A 26380-nucleotide genomic window follows, 5' to 3' on the forward strand; every position below is an offset into this window, starting at 1 on the left:
ATATTGGAACATTTCAGTTTATGTGGGAAATAGTTTCCTTACAGAGTTGTCAGAAAAACAAAATTACAGAAACACATAAAGACAAAAATAAGAATCTGCATTTGTGCTACAATAATATTATATTATTATTATTTCAAATTGGAAAGGAAAACTTGAATGTAAAAAAAGTGTGTCATATTTGCAGGGTTTTTGTTTTCTTTGAGATGTGTGTTTAGACGATACACACAAAGTTTTATAATATATCCTGGAGACTATGTTGGCTGGGCTGGTGGCGGCCCCTGTGGTCGGCAGCGGTACTGCACAGCCAGCAGGACTCCGGCTGCGTTGAGTCAGTTCGCCGTCGCTCTGCCGACTGGAGGGATGTGACCCCGGAACAGGACGCCCTCCTACAACAACACACACCATTCAAACAGAGCACAGAAGAAAGAAAAGCTGGACCAGGAGGGGTAAGCTCTTATGTGTCGTTTTGTTGACGAGGCGCACGTTGTCAGGGGTTTCTGAAACGATACGTGTGTTTGAATCCCGGCGTTTACACTTCTGGCAGAGCAGCGGTACCTGGATGGTGTTTGCACCCATAGGAACTTCATTCAGGCTTTTGTCTCGGGCGTGCTAGCGAGCTAGCTCGCCTGGTTAGCATTGGCTGCTTTGCCAAGGGTAGCACGGGTTTGGTGGAGACTAAATCAAATGTTTGTCAAGTTGAAACGAATGCGACTTGTAAGCCACTGAGAGAAATGACTATCCATACATTTTTCCACGACGAATATTGCTTCAGATTCATGTCGAAAACGCGCTGAGGGCTTGCTGCTTGCTAGCATGAGCGCTGCTACAGTTTGAACAGTGGGTCCCGCAACATGATAACAGGAACCTTCACAGTCATGTGTATCCATCTCTCAGAAAACCAACCGAGGCGTTTTTGTTTGCCGTGTTATTTTTCAGTCAGAGTTTGTCCATGAAGGAAACTATTAAAATCGAGAAATAACCCGCAGTGAAATACTATGAATCTCAGCTAACGTTAGTGTACCTTATGCAGAACATCGTTAGCGTTAACGTTACAGCTTGGTTTACTTGTTCCAACGACTATGATGTTAGGCGTGTTGTACTTAACGTGTCTCAAATAATAATTTTCTCTCTCCTGCTGGTCAGAATTTAGCAGACTACACGTGTGTGATGCAAACCTGCAGGTAGATACAAACTACAGACCCATTTGTCCCACTCACCCAACACCTAGCAGTCAGCCAGGACAATGCTCAGACGTGGAGAACATTTAAAATGCTGCTCCAACCACAGAAGCTGCTTTGTAGCGCATGTTGTCACTTTCTTTCAAATTGGTGTTCGTGTTCAAGTTTGCTTTTCACATAACTCCTTCATTGGTTTTCTATTTTTGGACCACGCCACTCATGGATGTATTGTGCCACCCTGCCTTCTACAGTGTCCGCTTTCCCCCACATGTCAGATAGCTGACAGCCCTTTGAGTGGTGAGGCTGGCACCCTGCCGGCAGCGGGGCATTGATGAGTGCTGCAGCCAGTGGGTATCAGGGCTTGGCCACAGGCAAGTGCTCTGAATCCTCCTGGCAACAAGCGCAGTTGGTCATGGACTACAGTATGTCAAGCCTGCCTTAGTTTGCACATTCCCCTAGCTGGCTGGATTTTGGAGAGAAATTAGGACCCCCTGGCCTCGCCTCCCTCCCCTCCTCACGCGCAGGGCAGGTGCTCTTCAGTCGCTGCTCAACCCCCTTGAGCCCCGAGGGGATCTCATCAGCTGCCTGCGAGAGTGGTTTGGGAGGGTGGGCTGGTTCATCTCACAGCCTCTGCGTTTGGCACGAGAAGTTGTCAGCCGGTCAGCATTAACCAGCCCACATAGTAGCCTGTTGAGACCTGACGCTACGATTCTAGAGCTGCCTCCATCCATTCGTGCCTTATGCATGTGATGCAAATGACATAGGCCTCCTGATGACCGTCACAAGTCTTTTTAACTTTAAAGAAAGCATGGCCATCTTTTTTATTTGCAGTTCTTTGTCTGTTGTGCAAGTGTGTATCCGGCACATTTGCATTGCATTGTATTGTTCCAAGCTCATAGATCATACAACTTTCAGAATTTTATGCTCTGCTTTGACGTTGGCGCTTTTGAAATCTTGCAGCCGCGCCCCCCCGAGGGACCAGCTTAAGGCAGCAGCTTCTGTTTCGGTTCCTTTGAGGGACCCTGAGGAGTGAGCTAAGATGTTCTGTGATCATAGACCAGATTTAATTATGTTATATAGCATGGTGTGTGAGTAACTTGGTTGTATCAAATGTGCTAACTTGGAAAAATGTGCAAAATGAGGTTGCCTGAGTCTTATCATAAAATGTTTATCCTGAAAAACGGTTACATTTTCATACAAGTTCCCATTGAACTGTAGCAGCATTGCAAATGTGCAAGTTATTATTTGAAGCCTTGTAGGAAATATATTTTTAACTGTCTAGGGAAGTCTTTTGTTTCCCAGTGACTTTAAGTATAAATTTCTGAAATGTCACGCCCTGCCTACTGTGACTCACTCTCTGTAGGTCCTAGTCCTTAATGTGGCACAAAAATAGTCAAAGGACAGTTAAGTACACCCAGAAACCCAGCTATGAACTAAGCCTATACAGTTGGGCAGGATTGTTTGAGTTCATGCCTCACGTGGTGACAACAAGACATGACCTACTTATCAATCATGTTTTCACAATCCAGTTCATCACCATTGTCCCCAAATACTGTAGCCATTGTTGTGGCCACTGTACATGTGAGGAGATGGCTTCACACAAAGGCAGCATGCAGACATCCAATAAGTTTCCTTTCTGGCCTGCGGTGTCTGCTCGTCTGGCTCACGCTGTTTCAGGACCCCATGCTGCTCCAACCTGGAGGGAATCAGTCTGCTGCGTGTCCGGCTGGTCAAATAGTTTTCATCATGTTTCCTGCAGGTTTGGTTGGGTAGAGGCTGTGTTTTGTTGAGCAAGTAGACTGACTTCACCTGTCGAAAGGATTTTTTTTTTTTTCTTGTTCTGAAACATTTCGTCAATTTATTTACAGAAATGAATTATTGACAATTTTGATAATCAATTAATCGTCATTTGTCATTTTAGAAACAAAATAAGTGATTCATTCACTTTTTGTGTAAGTGACAGATTAATTGATGATCAAAATAATCATAAATTGCAGTGCAATTTTTGTACACTATTATATTGTATGACAATATTTGCTTATACTATATACTGTGATACTTAAAATGTCACATGATAAACAATCAAATTAATGTTTGTTTTTCTTCACTGCAGTGTTGAATGAGAAGCTTGCTCTGTCCTAATTTCAGCATGAGTTGTTTTATTAGGTTTCATGACATGGCTCGCCATCAGGAGAGGAGAGCCTGTGTGCGTGTGAGTGTTGGTACCTGCAGTGACACAGCTGCTCTACAGAACCAGGCCAGGTTGTTGGCAGCCCAGCTGGCAGCCACACCGGGCTTCTAGCCTACTTAAGTTTCTCACACATTTGCGTGGGATGTTGGAGCAGCTCATAACTGAATTCAAGTTATTTTTCCTTCTCAGTTTTTCCTGTCTGTAGAGGCTGTTGACCTCTCTGGGTCTTATAGAGCTCTGGCTCTTAGCGGCATCCAGACTCCACTCAGAGACATTTTGTCCCATCAACTCAGATCCCTGTTTCTTGTTTTTCTGCTCACTGGAGGAATTTGATTTCTAAAACAATCAGACATTGTGCATCATGTGAGCAACTGATTCTAGAACCAATAACAAGCTCGACAAGTGTACCAGACCATGTGTGACTGTACTGTCGCAGACTCTACCCTTCATGACCCTCAGCAAATGTGAGGGCCTATCACATTGCATACTGTAATCTCTGGCAGCAGATCCTCACTGCACTGTGTTGCCCGGTCACAGTGTTGAAGTGGTCTCGATAAGTCTTCTCAGTAGATACACAAGTGGCCACAAGAAACATGAAGAGAACCAGTCGAAGAACAGCCTTTATTCTGATTTTGTATTCATTTATCTTACCAAGATGCATATCTGAAGTAAATATTTGTGCTAATATTATGATTTTGATTCCAACCTACTACAGCAACAGCAGAGACTCAGTCTCTTGCCATGTGCTCGAAAGGCAGGGAATCAGGTGTTAACTTGTGATACAATAGTATCTCAATACATTGCTCATGCTGACAGTGGAATTGAAATACAGGTCATTCTGAAGTACACAGTTGATTGCAAGACAGCCATCTGTGATACATCATGATAACATGAAAAACAGGCCTCTGAAATTGTTAAATACTTTTTCAAAAGCCAGAAATTAATTGTATGTATTTTATGAATACAACACAATCTGATTTTTTTATACACAACTGAGAAATAGCATCTTTTAAAGGACATATGTACAGAGTACATTTTTAGATGGTTGCTGCATGCAAGCAAACAGTTGTCGGTGCTGCGTCCCCCGTTTTCCCAACTTCCTCTTGGATGCATGCTGCTCACAGTCTGGCTACCTTTTTATAAAGTCCTCACCTTACCTGCTCGCTGTTATTGGCTCGGGGCTACACACCCACTGCCCAAAGGTTGCAGACCTGAAACATCCCGATCACAGAAAAATATAAAGAAAATAAGAAAATACAGGCAGAGGGCTGATAAATACACAGCCACGCACTTCTGTTGGGTCATTAATGATGACTGAGATGAGAGAATGATGATTACTTTTGTATGATAGTATACTTTTTAAGCTTTTTTAAAGCACTTTCACAGTGCCACTTATACACATGAGTGCCAGCATTTTAATATGAAAATAGTAGAAACTGACTTGAGGCTGAAGTGCCGGAAAGCAGAATTGTTTAAAAATGAGTCCAGCAAAGATGCACCTAATCTTCAGCATCACAACAATATGTTTCCATATCAATTTTGTGTTCCACCACCACCATGTGTACATATCAGCGGTTTGAAGCTGCCCCTTGAGTTGTTTTTTTGTGTCTTTTAGATTTCTCAGTTCAGTATCAGCTGTGGTTTAGCTGGGCTGCCTAGAGGGGCTCACAGAGCTCGATGTCTCAGCTCAGCCCAACATCACAACACTAACAAGAGCCCAACATGGGCAGAGAAGGGGGATTAGGCCTAGATCAGCATTAAAGAAAACCTTTGATTACGTCTGGAATATTAGCCGCATGCGTCTGAGGCTGGCTGAGCATCCCCAGAGGGATTAGTGTTGAGCCGGCCCACCTCTAGAACCTAACATCAAGCACAGACAAAGGAGCCTGACAGGATCCTTATTGTGGCCCTTGAAATGATGCAAGACATGTTACACAGAAGAGCGTATGCATCAGAATAATGCTCCCAGTAAGCCATACACAGGAAGGTTTTTATTCAAAATGCAATTTTTACGTTTTTAGTTGAGATCTGTGTCACTTGTAGTGCTTTCTTTTGAGCTGTCTTATGGAATGATTTAGCAGATGTCATGCAAATATCCAACAGAAAGTAGTTGAGGTCTAAACTGTCAACGAGTGGTCTAGATGGATTTGGTTGCTTGGCTAACATGTAATTCAGACGTCACTCTATATAAATAGAAGAGTTTTTTGTGTCTTCTTAGAGGAGTTTGATCAGAACGCAGCTTGTAGAAATATTAAGGGATGCATGTCAGATTGTATCAGTCTCTGTTATCAGTTAATCTGCAGATTATTTTCACAATAAATCAATTACTTGCTTAGTCACTAGGATGCCAACAAACTGTGAAAAGTGCTTATCACAGTTTCCCAGAACTCGAAGTGACATCTTCAGATTGCTTCTTTTCCGAACAGTCCGAAACCCAAAGACTCTTCATTTGCCATCATGAATGACAAAGAAAAGCAGCAAATCCTTATATTTAAGCAGCTGGAACCAGCTAATGTTTGACATTTTTTGCTTGAAAAATCACTATAACAATTAATTGATTGTAACAATAGCTAGTAATTGACTTTCTTTCAATTGACTAATCAATTGTCTAACCGTTGCAGCTGTAGTCTGCATTTTATGTAATAGAAAGTTGGCTGTTTGAATTGATAATTGTACTAATTCCCGGAAAATGAATCAACAATTCTGACTGATTAATCGTTTCTCATTTTATTAAATCTTAAACATTTGCTGGCATTAGATTCAGGCTTGAGGATTTGCTTTTCTTTTAAAATTAATTTCTAAACAGAATGTTTTGGGGTTTTGGAGCTTTGCTTGGACATAAGCAATTTAAAGAGGATCCCTTATGCTTTGGCAACATGCAAGTGCATGTCTCGCTGTTCAGTCTTTAGGTTTGGACTATTATTGGACAAAACCAGCCACACCTTAGACTGCAGGAAATTGTGATTTCTCTTTTTTTTTTTTTGTGCTTATAGAAGAATTAAAGGATAACTTTCGTTTTTTACAACCTGGACCTTATTTCTAGCATTAAATACGATCATTTACTCACCCAGACAACTTTGGTGGCATTTGGAGTTGTTTTGAAGAAATTAGCCCCAGAGGAGCGTCGCGTATATCCATATAATGCGAGTACTCGGGGCATCCATGCGCAGCCTCTATATAACGCATAATCTGCGGCGAAACTTGTTCATATTCCAATATTTGTCATGATGGTGCTGTTCCCCTCTGAGCCGGCGGTCGGCTGGTTTAGCTGTAGTTTGGCACAGCTATGGTTCGTTATTGCGTATTTGTAGCTGACCGCCGCAGAGTCAGCCGTGTTGTGGCTGGCTGCTCGCAGTGCACGGCATTCGGAAATAACATCATCCACGTCAGAGGTAGTTGCCTAGACACGCCGGATATTGATAACATGCCACCACGGGCTCAGAGGGGAATAGCACCAGCATATCATAACAAAATATTGGAATATGAACGAGTTTCGCCGCAGATTATGCGTTATATAGAGGCTGCGCATGGATGCCCCGAGTACTCGCATTATACGGATATACGCGCCGCTCCTCTGGGGCTAATTTCTTCAAAACGACTCCAAATGCCACCAAAGTTGTCTGGGTGAGTAAATGGTCTTATTTAATGCTAGAAATAAGGTCCAGGTTGTAAAAAACGAAAGTTATCCTTTAAGTGATGAATTAAGAAAATGCCAACATTAATTGATGATGAAAATAGATTCATTCATATTACCAAATATGTCCACGTAATGCACCTGACTATTAGGACATATGTGATTTTTGGCTTTAACTGTGTGTAACCATGACCTAGTATGTTTAAAATGTTGTAATCCAGCAGTGATACCCAGGAAGCCATTATTTGGAGGTTAAGTCCGTGGCAGTGAGACATTATTCGCCAGGCATCCCGAGTACCATCTGGTGCATTGTTGGAATTATAAGGATGGTTGGAAAGCAAGTGTGTTCAGCAGGATTACATGGATGAAACTACCCATTACATAATCATATGCACAGTGTTAATCACTATTGTATTCATGTTGTCATCCAGTTCACTGTGTACCAGAATTCTGATGATTCCAGTTCTGCAGCTGCTCTGCTGCCAAAATAGTCATCTACAAATTAGTCAGCCAGAAGAAGAATAGGTGAAATCTACAAAAGGATGGGATCAGACTTGTTTCTCTTTTACAAAGTGACTCACAAACATGTCACGGTAATAGAAGAACAACGCAGATCACCCTCATTTACAATTTCACCATGTTTCCACTTCCTACAGAGTACTCCCTGCAGGATTCCATGCACTGTTTGTTCTTCTTATAGCAGATATCACCATGAAAGTGGGATGAGATTATATGTTTGCTTTTTGTTTTTTTCAAGATGGTAAAAATACAAATCGCAAGCCTCAAAACAGTCAGCAGCCTGGGCAGAGATGGTACTAAATATGGCCAGTTTCAAACTTCAAAAGCAAACATCAGAGGATCAGAAATGACTCAGTCATGAAAGCAGTGGGCCTATTTATACAGATGATGATTGTGGAATATATTGGCCTTTTGTGCTCTAGCAGACATGAAAATGGTGAAGTTGTCAAGTCTCAAAATATGCCTGAATCTTAATGGATGTTTGGTGTATCGTATCAAGCAAACAGCTTTTGACAATTGCAGTAAAGTCTGTTCTTCAGTCATTCTCTTCATCCTCTACTCTTCATCCACTCACATGCAGTGACCATTTTATTCCCAGTGAGCATCTGAGGCGGGCAGACTGGTGCTCCAGCCTTCCTATCCTTCATTCTGTACATCATCTCACTGGTGGGTCTTTCTGCCCGGGGTCTCAGCTCTGAAGGCAAGAGCATGGAGACGTGATCAAACGTGTCACTGCTGCTGATGTGAAGACACTGCCACCCACTGCACCCTCCACCAACATCCTCTCTGCATCACTACCCCCACTCAAATACACTCACAAACCACCACCACCCTAGGGGTGCCGAGCAGGACCTTTCAGGCAAGCTCTCTCCTTCTTTTCCTGTCTGTCTTGCTTTGAGACTTCGGTGGCTCTCCAAATAAACTATGCCTGACGCTCAGGTGGAAGTGATTCACTAATGTATTCATCTGTCCCTCATTCAGCATCCTGCTACCACTTTGTGTCACTGAAAACAGACCAGTTGACAAAGTCAAGTCCTAGGTGCTTGCAGTAACCGGCCACTAAAGCTTGCTATAATTATGAGAACTATAGCCAGAAGCATGGTCTCCAGCTGCACTGATCTTGATGAATCCACATGCTCACAGTGGCACCCAAACGCTAGCCAATGGCCAACGGTACCCCATTCATCTTCCCCCTCCCCCCCTGGGCTCTGAGAAGGGGGACGGCAAGCCAGCTCCTCAATTAAATATAACCCCACATCAAACAGCCTGTCAACATGCATTAGTGGTCCTTTGTATAGATAAGAGGCCAAAATAAATTGCCAGAACTATCATAGTCACTGCGGCTCCTGTAGGCTTTTTATGAAAGATTCTTAGGGGAGAACAAATCCTGACTTGCATACTGATATTCTCTTCATTAAATCAGATTTTTGTCACCAGATTTATCCTTTTAGAGATTAATTTTGCTCTTTTCTGTGAATTATTTCTTCTGCATGTTTAGCCGTTTCAATTAGCAAATTCAGGCTGAATATCAAGCCGTGCTGTATGCCTTGTCTTGTTGGTGCGTTATAGCAGAGATCTAATGCGACAGCAGCCAACCTTGATGTGTGTTATATGTGCCATCACAGCGGAACCTATCCCTTTTCTGTCATCCGCATTAGCTTTGGCAGCTCCTTTTATCGCCTTCTTTTCCCTCCCCCTTTTTCTCCGCTTTTGCCTATATTTTGCATCTCTGCAGACTGACAGTGAAAATAGGTCATTAGTTAGACGAAGAATAAGAGATGGAAGGAGCAGGCAGGGGCGAGATCTGTGTGAAAACTGCCATGCAATATTAATAACAGCTATTCACGCTGTGAAATGCCAAACCTGCACTGGGACAAGGCCCCTGACATGTAATATCACCACCACTGTTTGGATCATATGAGGCGATCAATGTCATGCTTAACACACAGATTGTGTTATTTTCCCTAATAGTAATACATGTAGTGCTGTATGTAGGCGAAGTCAGGCCAGAAAGATAATGTGACTTTTAAAGGGTTTTATATTCAGCACAGAACTTACGCATAATAATTTAGTCGCACAGAAGAACACGTCAAATCACTATTGAGCTACTTGGTTGAAACAGTCTTAGCTATCACTCTGTCAGCTTGCAGCCAGCCAGACTGTGTGGCTGAAACAACCCAGTATATAAGAATTTACATCTTGTAATAACACTTTGAGTGTTTGCGTAGCTGTGATCTTTCGCAGGTCTTGTGTAATGTGGATTTGTTTGTGTGTCCAGAGCCACAGGAGCAGGGGGGATGAACCGCGAGGAGGCCCCGGGGAAGTCTCCTGAAGACATGTACATCCAACAGAAAGTGCGGGTCCTGCTCATGCTAAAGAAAATGGGATCAAATGTAAGTGCAGTGTTTTTTGTTTTTTTTTTGCTCAAAGTATTTTTATTGGCATATTAAATTTATACAGAATGACACTTCAAAAACAGAACTGCATGAATACAATATAACGCCCCCACACACACACACTCAACAGAGCCCCATCCCTACAACAACATTACTGTACCATTAAGTAATTAAATAATGATCTTATAAAGAATTACTTATACATATAAATAGAAAAATAGATGTATATAGAAATCAAAAATAAGCAGATGTGAAAAAATAAATAAATCATTAGAATAAAATATATAAGATAGCAATCAAGATTAACAAAATAATATTCAAGTATCCTAAATAGATAAATAAATAAATAAATAAATAAATAATAAAAGGAAAGGAATTGAAATTATATAAGTGGGCTATAGATTATATACAATATAGGAACAATTCTATAAATTTTAAGTGTTAGTGTCATCTATATTTCCTATGTATGTCAAAAAAGGTAAGTGCAGTGTTTTGACACACATCTTCAGATGATATCAGCTGGAAATCTGCCCCTATGAAACCTTACCAAATGACCACCAGGACGGAAGCCATCATTACCATGTCAAGTTGTAATTAAATTGACTGTATTCTTAAATTAGTTCAAATCTAACTTCACCCAGAAAACATATCCACCTGAGTTTGTATGTATGCATCAGGCAGAGAAGATGGCAGCGTCAGATGTGTTTTCTGTTCAGCTCAGGTAGTAAAGGCCTTTTGACAGTGTGGAGGAATTGAGCAGAGATGAGCTTATTAACAGCCTCTGGAGAACAAAAAAAACTCACTGCTTTCTAAATGATAGCGAGTTTACAGCAGCAAGTTTACGATGCAAACATGTCCTCAAAAAGTCAGAGAGACACCCCCCCCCTTATAGGCATCACTCTGTGGGTGTCAGAGTGTCATTCTGTGATTTGGGCAGTCTACACTTGCTGGCTGAAATGAGAACCCTGAGATGAGGCATCGTTGCCCGACCTGCCCGATCATCTGATTGTGTGTGATGCTGGAAATGCTCTGTTTGTGCCAACATAAGCTCGAGTGTGTGCAGTACTTCACATTCTGTCACTCAAGCGTTGTGTGATCAATGAGCAAAACATCTCTGAATTAAGATAGCTTCTGATACTATGATTTGATATTTCCATGACATAACAATAATAATAAACTTTACATGGCTAAAAGCTGCCATCACTATCAGCTGTTGTAAGTTGAGTAACCTGGTCACAATTGTATGTCCACGTCAAAATGAATCCGTTCCTAACAGAGGTATTATTTTCCTTGGTTTGTTGTAATAAATAAAATTTTTATGCAAGTAGGTCTAAATTTCCAGTCAGCAAACAAATGTTTTCCAAAGGTATGAACCACAGAGTGGAGACACTTGACACCAAAGGCGACATCAGAACATGCTCTGCTTTCAGTGACTGACAGGCTGACTGTGTGGTTCTTAACGCCGTAGTAGAGTTACATTTTCTACAAACGTCTACAAACTACTCTTTCACTTTCTAAATGGACAAAACAGTCCAATATTCCTATGATTGAAGAGATCGATGTGCACCAAAATACAAGAGGAGAGGCGAAAAGCAAATTATTTCTCTGAATCATGTAAAAACTCCAAAATGTCACGTGTATGCCTTTGGGAGAGTTATATCGATTGAAATGTTATTTCACAGATCAGCATGATAAAAGCAAACTCTGGAAATGTCACTTTGTTTACTCCTCTTCAGCTTACACCGAGTGAAGAGGCTTTTCTCCGGAATTACGCAGGTGTGGTCCACAGTCAGATGAGCCAGCTACCACAGCACAACATAGACCAGGGTAAGACTGTGACGCACACACACTCGCACGCAGGCACACACACACTCACACGGTCAAAGTGCAGTTATCCAGCCCGTGTTATTACAGTGGGAATTTCATTTGTTTTTATTCAAAACAGCTTCACATTTGCTTCAGTTTGAAGTGGGAGTTACTTACCTTTTCTCTGCAGGGCAACAGTTGAAGTTGATATAGTTTTATTTCCAGTTTAATATTTGAATTTTTGAAGGTGTGAGGATGGAAGGCAACAGTGGGCTAATTCGAAACACATTTACATGAGCTCACAAACATTTCACATGTCACAGAAGTGCTACTTTGCCCAGACTGAAAACAAGGGAAAATCCCTACACACACTCACACACTCGCAGACACACATATCGCTGCTCTTAAGCCTTGCACCAGCAGGCCTGACGGATTCCCTGACTGTGCACTGAGGCCGACTCAGCTGCCCACCAGCACTGTGAGATTACTCACACAGCAAACAGCGTGGCTGACTGGAAACGAGTGACTCATCCTCTGCACGAGGACACCGCCAGTTTCACCGCTGCTTCTCACGAGGGGCACAGATAGAGCACCGAGTTCCAATGTTGGTGTGTTTATATGATCAAGCAAATCACTGTTCATACTGTTAAAAGACTTGATTTGCTTGGTAATATGATCTTGCCTATGGTGGTCATGCTTTTTCAGGGCACCAGAGGGTGCTGTTGAGCTTTCTATATCTCCTCCACACATCACATTTTGAACCACAGGAGGGTGCTAGATTAAACAAAGTGGTGTTCGTGTAGAGGTGCTGCTTACCTGAGAGAGCAGCTGCAAATTGCTCCAGAGGAATTTTCTGTAATAGACTTATCAGCTGCTTTTCAGGCTTGTTCCAAACAAGGCTTTCAGACAGGAGCCCTGCTGTCCTCCTGGTAAACCTGCTGGAGCCCAGGCCTCGCTCTGTCCCTTATGATATTGGTCCCTCAGGGGAGCTTTAAGTCAGGGGGAAATTGCTTGCGACAGTTTACCTATAGTGAACTGTTATGTGTCCTTGTCTGTGTCCTTCCTCTGCAAGAAAACAGTCAGCATTGTTTGAATTGATAAATCTGTGATTTTCTGTGTTGGAGAAGGATTAAGTCTATGGATTATACAGGGAATTAAGGATGCAGGTATAAGGAACAATGACTTTGTCTTTTTGTCCTTCCCTGCTGTTTTTTATTATCTTTGTTTTGACCTGCAGGGTATTAAACTGCATTGTCATAAATTCTTCCTCATTCTGCAATATGGGATGCATCATTGAAATTTTAATGTGGGTCATTGCATCATGGGCAGTGTCGATTGCATTATTACAGTGTTTTTCTTCATGAACAGCAAAAGCGTTGTATTAACTATGAAGAATGTGGAGCGTTGCGTCTTTAAAAGCGCTGCACCAAAACTGAAATTGGCACTGATTTTAAGTCACGCAGTTTAAACAACGACACACTTGCTGTCAGTTATCGCTGCCTACCTTCATTCTCTTACTTCATACCCTTTAGTATATACAGGACTCCATGTCTGTGCTGTGTCAATACTGGTGGAAGAGCCTCATCAATTATGGATGAATATGACTGGTGAAAGGTGCTTCGAGTATGCATTATACATCACACACACATTTAGTGTCATTTGGCAGCCTGCCACCTCCTCAGTGTGTCAATTAATTATTTGTTGTCTGCATCTAATCTAAAGTACTGTGATTAGGACATTGTGGAGAAAGCTGAGAGTTAACCACTTTAAGCACTGCGCTGAAGGCCAGCGCAGGTATCAGCATGTTGGGGGATCCTTTTGAGTTGGTGTGAAGAGGTTCAGTTATATACAAGTCCACTATTTGATCTTATTTGGCAAAAGGGGGAAAACTAGATGAAAGGAAATGTTTTATTGCATCGCAACTAGTCATTGTGTCACTTCTTAATAAAGCATACCGTCAATGAAGTACAAACTTCAAATAGCAGATTACCTGTGTGAAATTATACAAAGTAAGATTTTATCTGATTCCTTTTCCAATATAATATATGTAGGTAATTGTGTGGATTCTGTTCTTAAATTTTGTGGACTCTGCCTCTGAGGTGATTGAATTCCAGTGTGTTAATTGCACTGACCTGGCTGGTGGAGGTAAATCTGGTTGTGCTCCCTGTGGTTGACCATTACACAGTACTGCAGCAAGACAGCACCTTCTGTGAGAAGCCCACACTTTTCCTGGCAGCGGTTGTTTGTCTGTGTGTGATCTTGTATCATTAGTGTGTCTGCTCGCAGCACTTCCACCTTCAGACCTCAAACAGGCCCGGCTGATCTCTGCAGCAGACACTGAGGTTGTAGCTTCATTTTTTTTCTGTACAGGTAGCTTGAGTAATATTTCCCAGTCGCAAGAAAGACAATTTAAAGAATAATGTCTTCCACTTTGTACTGAGTAAAAATAGTTTTTAAAAAGTGTCTTGTTTGAGCTGTAGATGTTGAATCCACCTTTCTTCCTGGCCTAAACTAACCTCAACTCCTCTCCTGCACAGGCTTATTATGGTAATAGTGTATATCGGTTTGGTAGCAGCTGTGATAAAAAGTAGGGATGCACGATAACTGTTTTTTAAAACCGATACTGATAACCGATAACTTTCAGCTCCTAAAGGCCGATACCCGATAACACACACATATACCTAACATCTAGGGATGCACGATAATTATCTGCGTTCAAGTGACGTTGGCATAATCAGAAAAACTCTCTCACTGGGAAAAATCAAGAATACCCCTTCATGCCAGAAAACAACTCGTTAACTTGGTCATAATTTTGCTAGTTGCTGACTTGAATTAATATTCGCAGAATTTTTTCACTTGTTACACACAAAAAATAGAACTTAGGACTTAAATTGGCCAAAAGAACGACTGGCAAACGAGGAACGTGGGAATGTACGTTACACCTTGAATGCAGCATGCGGCACAGCGTGCTTATGAAAACAGAGTTCAGACTTCTTCAAAGTTTCCGAAGAAGATTGTTCGCTGGTTGTTCGTAACAAATGATCCAAGCGAGTTCCACTAGGAGCGAGACATTGCACGAGCTTTAATACCTGATCAGTCACCTGAAACATAACAACCGCTTTGACGGAGTTTGGAAAGCGTATGAGGACGGCCGGCCTGCTAAAGACGCTAACGTTAGCAAGGCAGCCGCAAAGAAGCCACCGGGACTTACGCGACGGCGAGGCTTTCGAAAAGTCCAAGAAATTTGCCAAAGATGACCCACGGGCTCAGGTTATTGAAGATTTAATCATGGACGTGATGGTGCTTGACTTACTATGGACTGCCCTTCTTCAGTTTGTTTACATAGATAAGTCGAAGTAAGGGATCATGTATCTTCCTTCAGGATGACATAGAAGCCCGACGCGAAGCTTCTCCGTAGGAAACTGCTCACTATACGTTATCCCGCTTAGAACACGGCTTACTAATAAAGCATTCAATATTGTGACACAAAATACTGATTAAAACATATTTTATTGATTTAAAATGAGTCTACTCTCGCCTGTCACCGCTCTCACTGCGCAGCGGCTCTGAAAGTAAACACGTACGTTGCGTAGCAACCGCCTGTCACCGTGCGCAGGCCGGCAGGAAAACTTATTTCTTTACAGATATTCAGCGAAATCATGTCAAATGTGGAGAAGTGATGGGATATCCCAGACCTGTGAGAGACGTAGCTGGAGACAGAGTTTGGTTTACCGCTATTTTTTCGGACTGATGGATAAAAGTCCTGCATCAGCTGATTTCTGCTTTCAGCGTCAGACATTAAAAAATCTGACTCCAGTTTTGTCTCCACTCAGCAGTCTTTTAGCAGACCGATCTTCCATGCTGTGTTTCTCTTGGTGTTTTTTTCGTGTCTGTCGGCTTCAATCTGGTCAATCTCTGCGTCCTCAAGTCTTTTGTGTCTTAATATCGCTCCTCCTGTTGGTCCAGCGTTGTTCTTAACTTTTCTCGTCTTTTTTGCTGCCAGCCAAGTGTTTGGTTCTCTCCAAACAAATTAAAAATAATGTACGGAAAATGCTCCATATTTTGCCTCTCAAATCAGCTGCCGATTTGTTATTGAGCTTAGTACATTAAAGGATAACTTTCGTTTTTTACAACCTGGACTTTATTTGTTGCATTAGATACGACCATTAGACACCCAGACAACTTTGGTGGCATTTGGAGTCGTTTTGAAGAAATTAGCCCCAGAGGAGCGGCGCGTATATCCGTATAATGCGAGTAATCGGGGCATCCGTGAGTCCTCTATAAACGCATAATCTGCGGCGAAACTCGTTCATATTCCAATATTTTGTTATGATATGCTGGCGCTATTCCCCTCTGAGCCCGTGGTGGCATGTTATCAATATACAGCGTCTCGAGGAAACTACCTCTAACGTGGATGATGTCATTTTCGAGCGACGCGCTGCGAGCAACCAGACACAGCACGGCTAACTCTGCGGCGGTCGGCTAGTTTAGCTGTAGTTTGCGACTGTTATTTTTCACCAAATGGATGAATATTTTTCCGAGTCTGAGGTGGTGGACGATGACTTTGTTTATGATGGACGTCCTTACCGTTTTGAGCCGGAGTACACGGACGAGGAGCTGGTTGAAAGGAGGATGCGGAGGCAGAGAGAGGGACAGCTGGCCAAACAACAACAAACGCGTATCTCCTGGCCGCAAGTCCCACTCTGAGCAACAGAGACATTCCTCCTCTGTTGTCATCGATGAACATTGTCCACAAGAACACCACCAGTTGCCGTTTACTCGTGGACGCGCAGCCGTTTGTTGTTGTTTGGCCAGCTGTCACAGTGCGATGTCAGTGTGTGATGTCACCGTGTGTGATGTCAGTGTGTGATGTCACCGTGTGTGATGTCAGCGTGATTTGTGTGATGTCAGTGTGTGATGTCACTGTGATGTCACTGTGTTATCTCCGATGTCACTGTGTGAGGTCACTGTGTGATGTCACACTGTGATGTCAGTGTGTGACGTCACACTGTGACGTCAGTGTGTGATGTCAGTGTGTGATGTCACAGTGTGATGTCACAGTGCGTGATGTCAGTGTGTGATGTCACAGTGCGTGATGTCACACTGTGATGTCAGTGTGTGATGTCACACTGTGTGATGTCACTGTGTGATGTCACTGTGTGATGTCACTGTGTGATGTCACAGTGCGTGATGTCACAGTGCGTGATGTCACTGTGTGATGTCACTGTGATGGTCATTTCTAATTATATCATTCTGAGATATTGTTATCTCTGATGTCACTGTGTGAGGTCACTGTGTGATGTCACACTGTGATGTCAGTGTGTGATGTCACTGTGTGATGTCACTGTGTGATGTCACTGTGTGATGTCACAGTGTGATGTCACTGTGTGTGATGTCACAGTGTGTGATGTCACAGTGTGTGATGTCACAGTGTGTGATGTCACAGTGTGTGATGTCACAGTGCGTGATGTCACTGTGTGATGTCACAGTGATGGTCATTTCTAATTATATCATTCTGAGATATTAAAATCATTGAAAAAGCACATTGTTTTCTATCATTGCTGCTCAGCTAGCTGTTTTGAAGAGTAATAATTTAGAGTTGATGACTCACCCCTTTCAGCTTGTCAAGTAATACCGTTTAGTCTGCTACTGTAAAGGTTTATGCAATCTTTTGTCACTCCTTATAAAATATGTATTGTTTGAATATTGTTAAATTGTAAAGTGTAATAGCACTGGAGTCACCGTTGGGGGAAGGTGGAGATTTTTCAGCAACTGTCCAGACACAGCAGTTTGAAACAGAGGACAGTTTGAACTTGCTGATGCAGGATGCTCTGATACCAGCGTCCTCAAGGTGTCTCAGCATGGAGCGAAAGTGTCACGTGTCAGACATGGCGCATCGATTGAGTGGCGACATGCTTAGAGAACGCCAAGGGCACGATGGCGTAGTGGAGACACGATCCAGTATTGAATACTCTAAGTCAAGGCCAGGCCGTATTCGGGAAACACTAAATACAAGGGAATTGTGAGAGCACACAGAAGCTATTGTGACCAATGGATAACATCGTTGCTGTTGTCAGCTCAGAATATTCTGATAAGAAAACACATTTGTAGGTGTTGCAGTCTAATCTATCTATCCATAAATGTTGTCATCGTTCATCACATCTGATAGGCCTGATTGGGAATCCTGAATCATTCCCCAAATGTGCATTGTCCTTGTCAGAAACAAGAGAAAACCCACTCTGGGGTTGCCACTCATATTTCTTTTAAGTCTATGGGTCACTGAATTTGCATTTCAGATAGTTTTAATTGGCTGATTACCATACATGCAAATGAAGATTTTTGTTTTGCAATTTTAATCAGGCCAAAGAGGAATTCTCTGCCAAAGGCTCTGGAGCTGAGAATATATATATTTATTTTTTCCATTCAGCTTCTCACTGTAAATACCTTGATGTCGCTGAATTTTGGCAGCACAGAGGAACAGAGGACAGTGGGCGAATGGAGGACAGTGGGCGAGCAGGACTTTGTATGCTATGTTTAAACATTGTTATTGTCGTTGGAAATGAAGTGTGAACTCATTAAGTGAAACCCAGCTTTTTGGGGCTCTGTTTTGGTGTAAATTGCTCCTTTTTTGGGTAATACTGAATAATAAATGTGTCTCTCTGTGGAGCAGTAGTTGCAACATAATATGGGGAGGTCTGAGTTTTTTTTCTTGACAATCAGGCTGTTGTTCTTCCCCGTTTAACTCTCTTATTCACGGCTTTGTGTAACTGACATCATGTCACTTTAAACAATGCAGTTTGTCAGAGACCCACATAAAGCCAGCAATCTCAGGACTTGTCATACTGTCTGATTTGACGAGGAAAGTTTACTCCTCCCAGAAGGACGTCTGAGAGCCTCAACAAAGGAGGATAGATGAGGAGTCGTTGCCATAGCAACCTCAGTTGTCCCAGGAAAGCCAAGCTTCCCTGTGGGCTTTGGTGTTGCTGCGACATGCCGCATCGGTAGATTGAAGCAGGTGTCATTAGGGGGCCTGGAGGCAAGCTGGAGTGCTAATTACACAGCCAGAGTGTGATATTCCAGCCTCTCTCTCTGCCAGACCCATCCCTTCCTACTGAAATATGGCCTCTCTTGTTTCAGATATCACTGCAGCCCTGCACAATCAATACACAGTGTTGTTTCTTTTTGTCTGTGTTACAATTCCAGTATCAAGCGATGCTTAAACCAGCCTTTTAGAGTGAAAGGCATGTGACACAGAGCGAGGACCTGCCTTTGTTTGGCGTCTGGCCAGGGCAGAGTGGCATCGATTCTTGCTTTATCCTGTTCCTCACTGCAGCAAGAATCAGAGCCAGAGACACAGAGTTATGAAGTGCCATGTCTACACGACTAACTGAAACACAGAGGCTTCTTAAATATGCTCTCATCCCTAACCCAAATGTGGTTGTCTAGACAATCAGTGTAGGAACTCGGATCTGCTGAATCAGCCAATTTTCTTTCTAATGATCTCTGCTCCATTGGCAACAGAAACCAAGATTTTAAACAAACCTGATTTGAAGTTCTGTGCCTCCTCCCTGAAAATCGACTGCCTTATACTCTAATTTATTTTATGGATGTGGCCTATAAAATGTCAGATTCATCGAATCCATCTTTAAAGGACCCATTTAGAAGAGGAAACATCGCTGCTGCTTAAACCTCATTTCAGAGCTTGTTAAATGTTGGAAATATCACCGTGTGAAGTGAAGAGCTAACTGTTGCACAAATCTGACATTCTCCGTGGAATCATTCATTTGCATGATACACACTTAATTAGAATTTTTTTAGGTTTGCATTTCCTGTTGAAAATCTACATAACACAGAATTGAGGGAAAACACTGCCATCTTTTTTAATCTCTTTTATAATTTGCAATATTATGACAAACATTTAGCTGCAGCTCATTAGAATAGACAAATGGACTGAAAGTCCTAGATTCTCTTTTAACCTTTAGCTAACCAGGAGATCTGGGGGGAAAAAAACAGCAGCAATGTAAAATACCGGCAAAATAATAATCAATCAGCAGTATGAGGTGAAGAGGTCTGAACATGATGGAAAAATAAAATAAAATAAAATGCATGCATTAAGCTATAAGATAAGTGAAGGGACTTTATTCTTCAGTAATCAGTTTGTGACTGGTAAATAGCAGATAGTTCTTTAAATGCACTGTGTAAAAGTAGACCCGCTGTGTTTGTTGACATCAACATGTCGAGCTGGACCACACACACACCCCCGTTGTGTGTCATGCTTCTTAACCCGCCCCTGCTGTCGTTTTCGTGAGGGGGGGTCCTGTGTCTTTATCCTCTCAGCTGACCCTGCACAGATTGTGACCTCAAATGCTGTTGCTGCTCTGACAAATAACCCTGTGCTCCATCGCTGCAGCGCTGCTGTCTTCATATGGCTGCCTGTGTTTATTCAGAGCGAAGGGAGTCGAGGGAACTTCAAACAGACTCCCTTCAGGTTCATTTCACAGCTTATCCTCAGAGGTTTCAGTGGAACATTGTACATATTTTGTTAATTCTACAGTAGCTTTTCTCAACCACGTATTGATTTCTAGTCTCTCAGAAGTGTGAAGAAAGACTTTGCTTGCCTGTGAATGAGTTCAGGTGAATATATGGATGTTGTGGTTCTGGTGGCTTTTGGTTAAAGCTGCAGCTAATGATTATTTAGTCATTAATCTCTGGGACTAAACCTAAAGATCAACTGTCAGGGATTTCTGCTTGATAAATGACAACTGATCTATTACCCACATTTTCCATCAGTTTGATCAATCAAAGCATTAATTGTTTTAGCACTGAAGCATGTTGCATGTGTTTGAATTTATGTCTCATTTAAATATATGTTTGAATGCGACCTGGCTTCATGAACATTTGCTCTCTTTCTTTCTGATTTCATTTCATGATCTCTGAGCATTATTCATTTGACAAAAAAAACTCTTTTGAAATAGTTCATTCACCTCTGTGCTTTTGTCCTGGAAAGACCGTGTCTGTAATGAATGAGGGTTTTTTTTTTTTGCTTTAAAAGTATTTATGGAGGACAAATCGGATGACACGCCTGTTGTTGCTGTACTTTATGTAATCCACCTTCCGGAGCCGCTCTGCTGGCCCCCATCAGGTCTGGTGAGGAGGGGATCAGTGCACAGTGGAGGGAGGGGCCAGAGCCGCATTGAAACAGCCTAAAAGATCTTTGCTCATAGGCAGCAGCAGCCCGTCGTCCACTGAGCAGTCTGATTTTATCTGTCGCTAGGCAACAGCTTTGAGGGACTTGAAGTTTCCACCGTGCTGATTTGAGCTTGCGCGTGTGTGTGTCTGTGTGTGGCAGGGTGAGGTCCGAACATGACTCTCAGGCAAAGTGCTCAAGTAAAACAGATATAGCCCAGCGTGCGCTTGGCTCTGTGGATGTATTTTGAGAGCGTTTTCTGTTGGTCATCGGGCTCGAGTTACACAGTGTCTGACATGTCCGTCCTCTGGACCGCCTGTTACATAAGGGTGAACTCCTCACACGTGCACAAAAAGATTCAGACTGGCATTTATTGTGATAAACGGGTTTTATTGCAAGTGCATGTGTCAAAGCATCATTTGGAGCAGCAGTGGTATTCAGGAGTTCCCTGCTGTGCGGTATTACATAATTGTCTCTTGTTTAAGCATCTTTATCCGTACGTGCTGTCTCAAAGCAGATGTGATTTATGTTATTAACTGAAGTCGAGCAGCTTGTCTCCACCAATATTGTTTTTTATCACTCTATCTCTCGTTTCCTCTCCCGGCGCTGCTTTGGCCTATTGGCTTCCTCTTTGCCACAGCCTCATTTTGGTAAGCCAGCGAGCTCCGGTGGGAAGAGGAACATGAAAGTCCATATTAAAAGGCCCCCCCCCAAAAGTCTCTATCTCACCAAGCTCACGACGACCCGAATAGAAGCGCGCTAATTATCTTCCCCGCCGAGATAGCCAAGTGAAACACAAAATTCTGTTTGGAGGGTCTGTGCTGTCTGATGAGGAGGGTCCGCCCATTGTGCCAAATACATGTGGAAGCTCTCAGTCCCTGGCCTACTTTCATATCTCTACAATAATTAAATCTAACAAGCACTTGAGGGCTGTGGTGGAGAGAGTTTTTCTTTTTTTTTCATAGCCGACATGCTCGAGGTGCCATTAGTTCTTCTCAGCCCTCTGCAAAGGTGTGGAACATGGTGTTAATGATATTTATGTGATAGTAGCTTGTCAAATGTTTTTTATTTCAATCCATGCTCTTATGTAGGCTGTGGCACCTAGTTGTCATTCGCCGCTCTCTTCTTTAATAGATACATATTTAATTAAGGGTATGAGGATACTGGAAATGTTGCTGAATGTACTTTGTGCTCTCATATATTTCACAATCAGTTTACTTCCATTAGGAAACAGCAGTTGACCAGGCTGCCAAGCATGACGGTGCAAGAGGGATTTTAATACTTTCCCACTTCATCTGGCAGAAGCATTTTTAGCTCTCTGTCTTTTTGCAGAGGATCTGCAGACTGAATTGCTCAAATTATAGCAAGTCCTTGCCAAAAGCTGGAGGCCTATATGGTAGAACAGTTGGATGTATGAGCCGCTGTGTATTTAGATTAATCTCACTCAAATAGAATTGCGAAATGTATATTCGTTTATCAGAGAAAAACTGTCTCAGCAGGTGTTGGCAGGCCCAAATGACTTGATGAATCACAGTTGGCAACAGACTAATGAATGATTCCTTGTTAAACAACAGCCAGCTGACAAAGTCCTATTGTGTAGCTGGCAGGATCCATTAGTCGACTCAACCCAGATGATAGGGAAATTATCGGCTGGTCCTCATTAACTTGGTGAAAGTGAGTAGAGAGAAATCAGATCTTGTATACTGCAGATCGTTTCACTCTCTTTTCTTTGGGCCCATTGATTCTTTTCTCCACAGTTTAGTGAGGTTAACATCACCGGCTGCAGTCTAGCATTGTTTACTCAAAGACGATCTTGTGCTTTGCAGCGCTGAACTACAACAGCAGAGGAGATTGAGCGGTTTTGAAGCCTCAGAGCTAAGCGTTATCATGGGAGAGCAGGATGCTGCCGTCAGCTGGCTACTCAGCGCGTCACAATATCTCCCATCAGGGCGCTGCGATGGCAGGCGGCGGCTTTCCACAACAGGTGAACAGGGGAAGAGATGAAATTACCTGAATGCACCAAAAGGGTTTTCATGGCCGTGTATTCCCTCTCGCCTTTATAGTCACAGCTGACAGGATTTGCAGGATTCAAGGACCTGGAGAAAACTGGGCTCGCTTCATATTTAGCACTTGAATTCTTTTTGAGTGATCACAGATCTGGAAAAGCAGTGTAGTAAGAATGCTCCAGTTGTTGCTTGTTTGTGGGTCTTTCTGCCTCGTGTTTTGTCTTGATCAAGTGACCTCCATGCTCCATTGGGTTGCGATCTGGTGATTGACTCGGCCATTACAGAATATTCCACTTCTTTGCTTTAAAAAACTCCTGGGTTACTTTGACAGTATGTTTGGGGTCACCTGTACTGTGAAGCGCCATCCCATCAACTTTGCTGCATTTGCCTGAATCTGAGCAGAAAGTGTATCCCTGTACACTTCAGACTCCATCCGGCTGCTTCTGTCTTCTGTCACATCAACAGTAAACACCAGTGGCCCGCTGCCATTGGAAGCCATGGATGCACATGCCGTCACACTGTCTCCACCATGTTTTCCAGAAGATGTGGTGTGCTTTGGATCATGAGCTCTTTCAATTCTTCTCTATACTTTCTCCTGGAATGCTCTTCCAGATCTGGGCTGGCTTCTTCAGACTTTTTTTGGCAAAGTCTCATCTGACCTCTCTATTTTTGAAGCTGATCTGACCTAAGCTGATTCTTCCAATTTGGATGTGAATTCTCTCAAATAACAGCTGAGAGTCTGAGCTTAAAGCCCATGTTGATTATATAACTGTATACTGAGTATGTTTTCGTAAACAGCTAAAATAACAAAACTTGTGTCACTGTCCAAATATTTCAAGGCCTAACTGTATCCGCATGCAGATAATCTCTTCTGTGTGTTTCTGTGAGCATAAGTGCACGCTTCACTTGGCAGTCTGACATTTAGACAGAAACTGTCCTTTACAGGTCACACAAGTGTTGATCTGAAGCAAAGAGATGAGACATTTCCAGTCAGTCATGAAGGCAAATATAATTTTTCTGTGCTGGACACGAACACATCTGTCCAAATCTCAAACTGACCAAGTTACCAGATTCAGTTGACGAGTCAACTGGAATAAAAGTCATATTTTCAGTTGGCTTGTACCTCTTGATTTATCATCTGTGACACACAGAAATTGAAAGTCTTCAGTCTGTCGATAAGAACGCGTTTCTGGAAGTGTGGGTTATATTATGAATCAGATTTCTCCACTATAACACTCAATTCTCCTTAAAAGCCCTCATTCCCAACATCTCTAGCTGTTACAATAAATTGGACAGTTCTTGGTGTCCAGTTGTGTCCTTTATGATGCTTTTCTCTTTGTTTCAGGACAGAGCGTATGATGAATATCCCCATCTGTGTCATTTAAATTAAGCTCGTACCTGACATTCTGCTGTTGGTCCTCAGGTGCAGAAGATGTGGTGATGGCGTTCTCACGGTCAGAGACGGAGGATCGACGCCAGTGACCCTTGCCCCCACCCAGCCCCCCATTCTGCCCCTCCGCATCCGGCCCCACCCCCGTCCCGCCATGCACAACGTGATCCACAACAACAAACGCGACACTGATGGGCTCAGGAGAGGAGGGGTACCTGGGAGGGACGGAAGAGGAGGGGAAGAGACACCAGGAGGTGGCTGCCTCGCTCTCCCCCAGCCTTTTCCACCCCCGACTCCTCCTCATACAAGCTGGCACACCATTACCAGAGATGCACTCAAGTGCTTCACTGTGGGTTGAAGCCTTGGCAACAAGGCAGTCAGTGAAAACACTCACAGATTGTGTGGATGAATTTCAAATGTAGTATTTTTTCAGTTTTTTTTTTCTTTTTTTCAGTTTTTTTTTTGGTGGTTTTGTATTATTTTGTCTGTGTTGAGACTTTAGGCAGTGTTACGTGTTACATCTGCTGTGGTCACTGGAGGAATTGACCTGTCAGCAGCGGATTGAAGCAAAGAGAAATAGAGTTTTGGTCAAGCAGTGAGTGTGATGATTGATCGTGTTAGGAGACAGATTTTAATGATCTCTGCTTACCCTAATGGGGCTGAAATTGTTTTTGATTTAGCTGTTGTGTTATAAAGGCTATTGTATTCTGTCACACAGGGGGCCTCATTTCTAAACATTTCATGTGTATAGGAGGAGGCGTGAAAGGTGCATACTGCACCCACCACGCAGGCAAAGTGGTCAAATAAAATCTAAAGTATTCATACTTCTTGTCAGACAGTTAATTTCACTTTATATCAAATCCTGGCCTGTTTATTTATCACCTTCTTGCAGCAGGAAGTCAGTTGTAGAACCTCAACATCAAGTGCAGTGAAGTGAGCTACGGTGACCTCTGACCTCTACAACATGTTATTGTTCTCTCGATCTTGCTGATGTTTATTTCCCAGTCATTTCTCACTCTGATCATGCAGTGCTCCCCGCTGCTGTGACGTCTCTTTATCAGTCAAACCATAAATATACGCAAAAGCATGAGAGTCAAGTCTAAGTGACTCAAGATCTGCAACATTTCACACTCGACCTCATAGCGTTTCTTTGTGGATTTGCAGTTTTGGTCAAATAATAGAACGACATGCCGATTGATGTCTTGGCACTCACAACAGGCCTGCCATTCTTCCTTCATGTCTGATTATGGGAGGCAGCAGGGCAGGATAACAAACATCATGACATGATCGATATTTCTGAATGGAAAACTGTTCAGGTGAGAGTACGCCGCTTTCTTCTCATGTCAAATCTATGCACGGTTTTATAAATGGGGCCCCCCTTGTTCTTCTGCTGCTTTATTTTGAAACATAGGCTGTTGTTTGTGCAACAATGCTTTTCTCACGAGGAAAGCATAAGAATTAAAGACACTAGCTGATTATAATCACATGAAACACAGGTGTACACATTCTCCCCAAACAGAACCTGGTTTTGGGTTATTGTGACATGTTAAACCTTTTTTTATTGTACAGATAGTTGGGAAAACACAACAATGAATTGATTGTGCCAATTGTACGTATTTTTTGGTTGTTTTTTATCTAAGATAAAATTAACATGAAAATTGATAAGAGACAAGCTGTAGTTGTAATTTATTGTTTACTGAATTGACTCCCAGCTCCTCCAACACATCATTAAAGGTGGAGAACCAGTAGATAGTGAAATCCTATCATGAGTCGCTGGTTAATGTCATCCACAGTGGCTCCTTGTTCACACTAAAATACACACAAACTCTAATTTTTAAACTACCTGTAACTGAACACGTGAGGCCAAACATAAGAACTATGTGCTATTTCTGACTGTACTGTATCTCTTGCACTATTATCAATGGGATATTTGCAAAAAATACATTTTGATATTTAGCACAGAGATTCTATGTTTGTTTCAATGGATAAAAGAAAACTTTGTAACCATGTTTTTATTCCTTCAGTGATTTAAAAAAAAAAAATAAAAACCTTCGCTGTGTTAATTGACTCAAC

The 26380-nt window shown here is 42.4% G+C and overlaps 1 protein-coding gene across 1 annotated transcript; it reads left to right on the plus strand.

The window, feature by feature from the left end:
* Nucleotides 1–347: 347 nt before the first annotated feature.
* On the plus strand, nt 348–26380 carry ctnnbip1 (catenin, beta interacting protein 1). The gene is made up of 4 exons (XM_041946178.1): nt 348–446; nt 9801–9915; nt 11655–11745; nt 24341–26380. Exons 2-4 carry the CDS (start codon nt 9820–9822, stop codon nt 24397–24399), a joined length of 246 nt encoding a protein of 81 aa, XP_041802112.1. The 5' UTR covers nt 348–446; nt 9801–9819; the 3' UTR covers nt 24400–26380.

Source organism: Chelmon rostratus, chromosome 10, assembly GCF_017976325.1.
Source record: "Chelmon rostratus isolate fCheRos1 chromosome 10, fCheRos1.pri, whole genome shotgun sequence".
Lineage (NCBI taxonomy): Eukaryota > Metazoa > Chordata > Actinopteri > Chaetodontiformes > Chaetodontidae > Chelmon > Chelmon rostratus.

What these genes read in the sequence shown, in the direction of transcription:
- ctnnbip1 (XM_041946178.1), top strand. Translation starts at nt 9,820, where the DNA reads ATGAACCGCGAGGAGGCCCCGGGGAAGTCTCCTGAAGACATGTACATC. An exon ending in TAAAGAAAATGGGATCAAAT is followed by an intron (nt 9,916 to 11,654) that starts GTAAGTGCAGTG and finishes ACTCCTCTTCAG; the next exon opens with CTTACACCGAGTGAAGAGGC. An exon ending in ACAGCACAACATAGACCAGG is followed by an intron (nt 11,746 to 24,340) that starts GTAAGACTGTGA and finishes GTTGGTCCTCAG; the next exon opens with GTGCAGAAGATGTGGTGATG.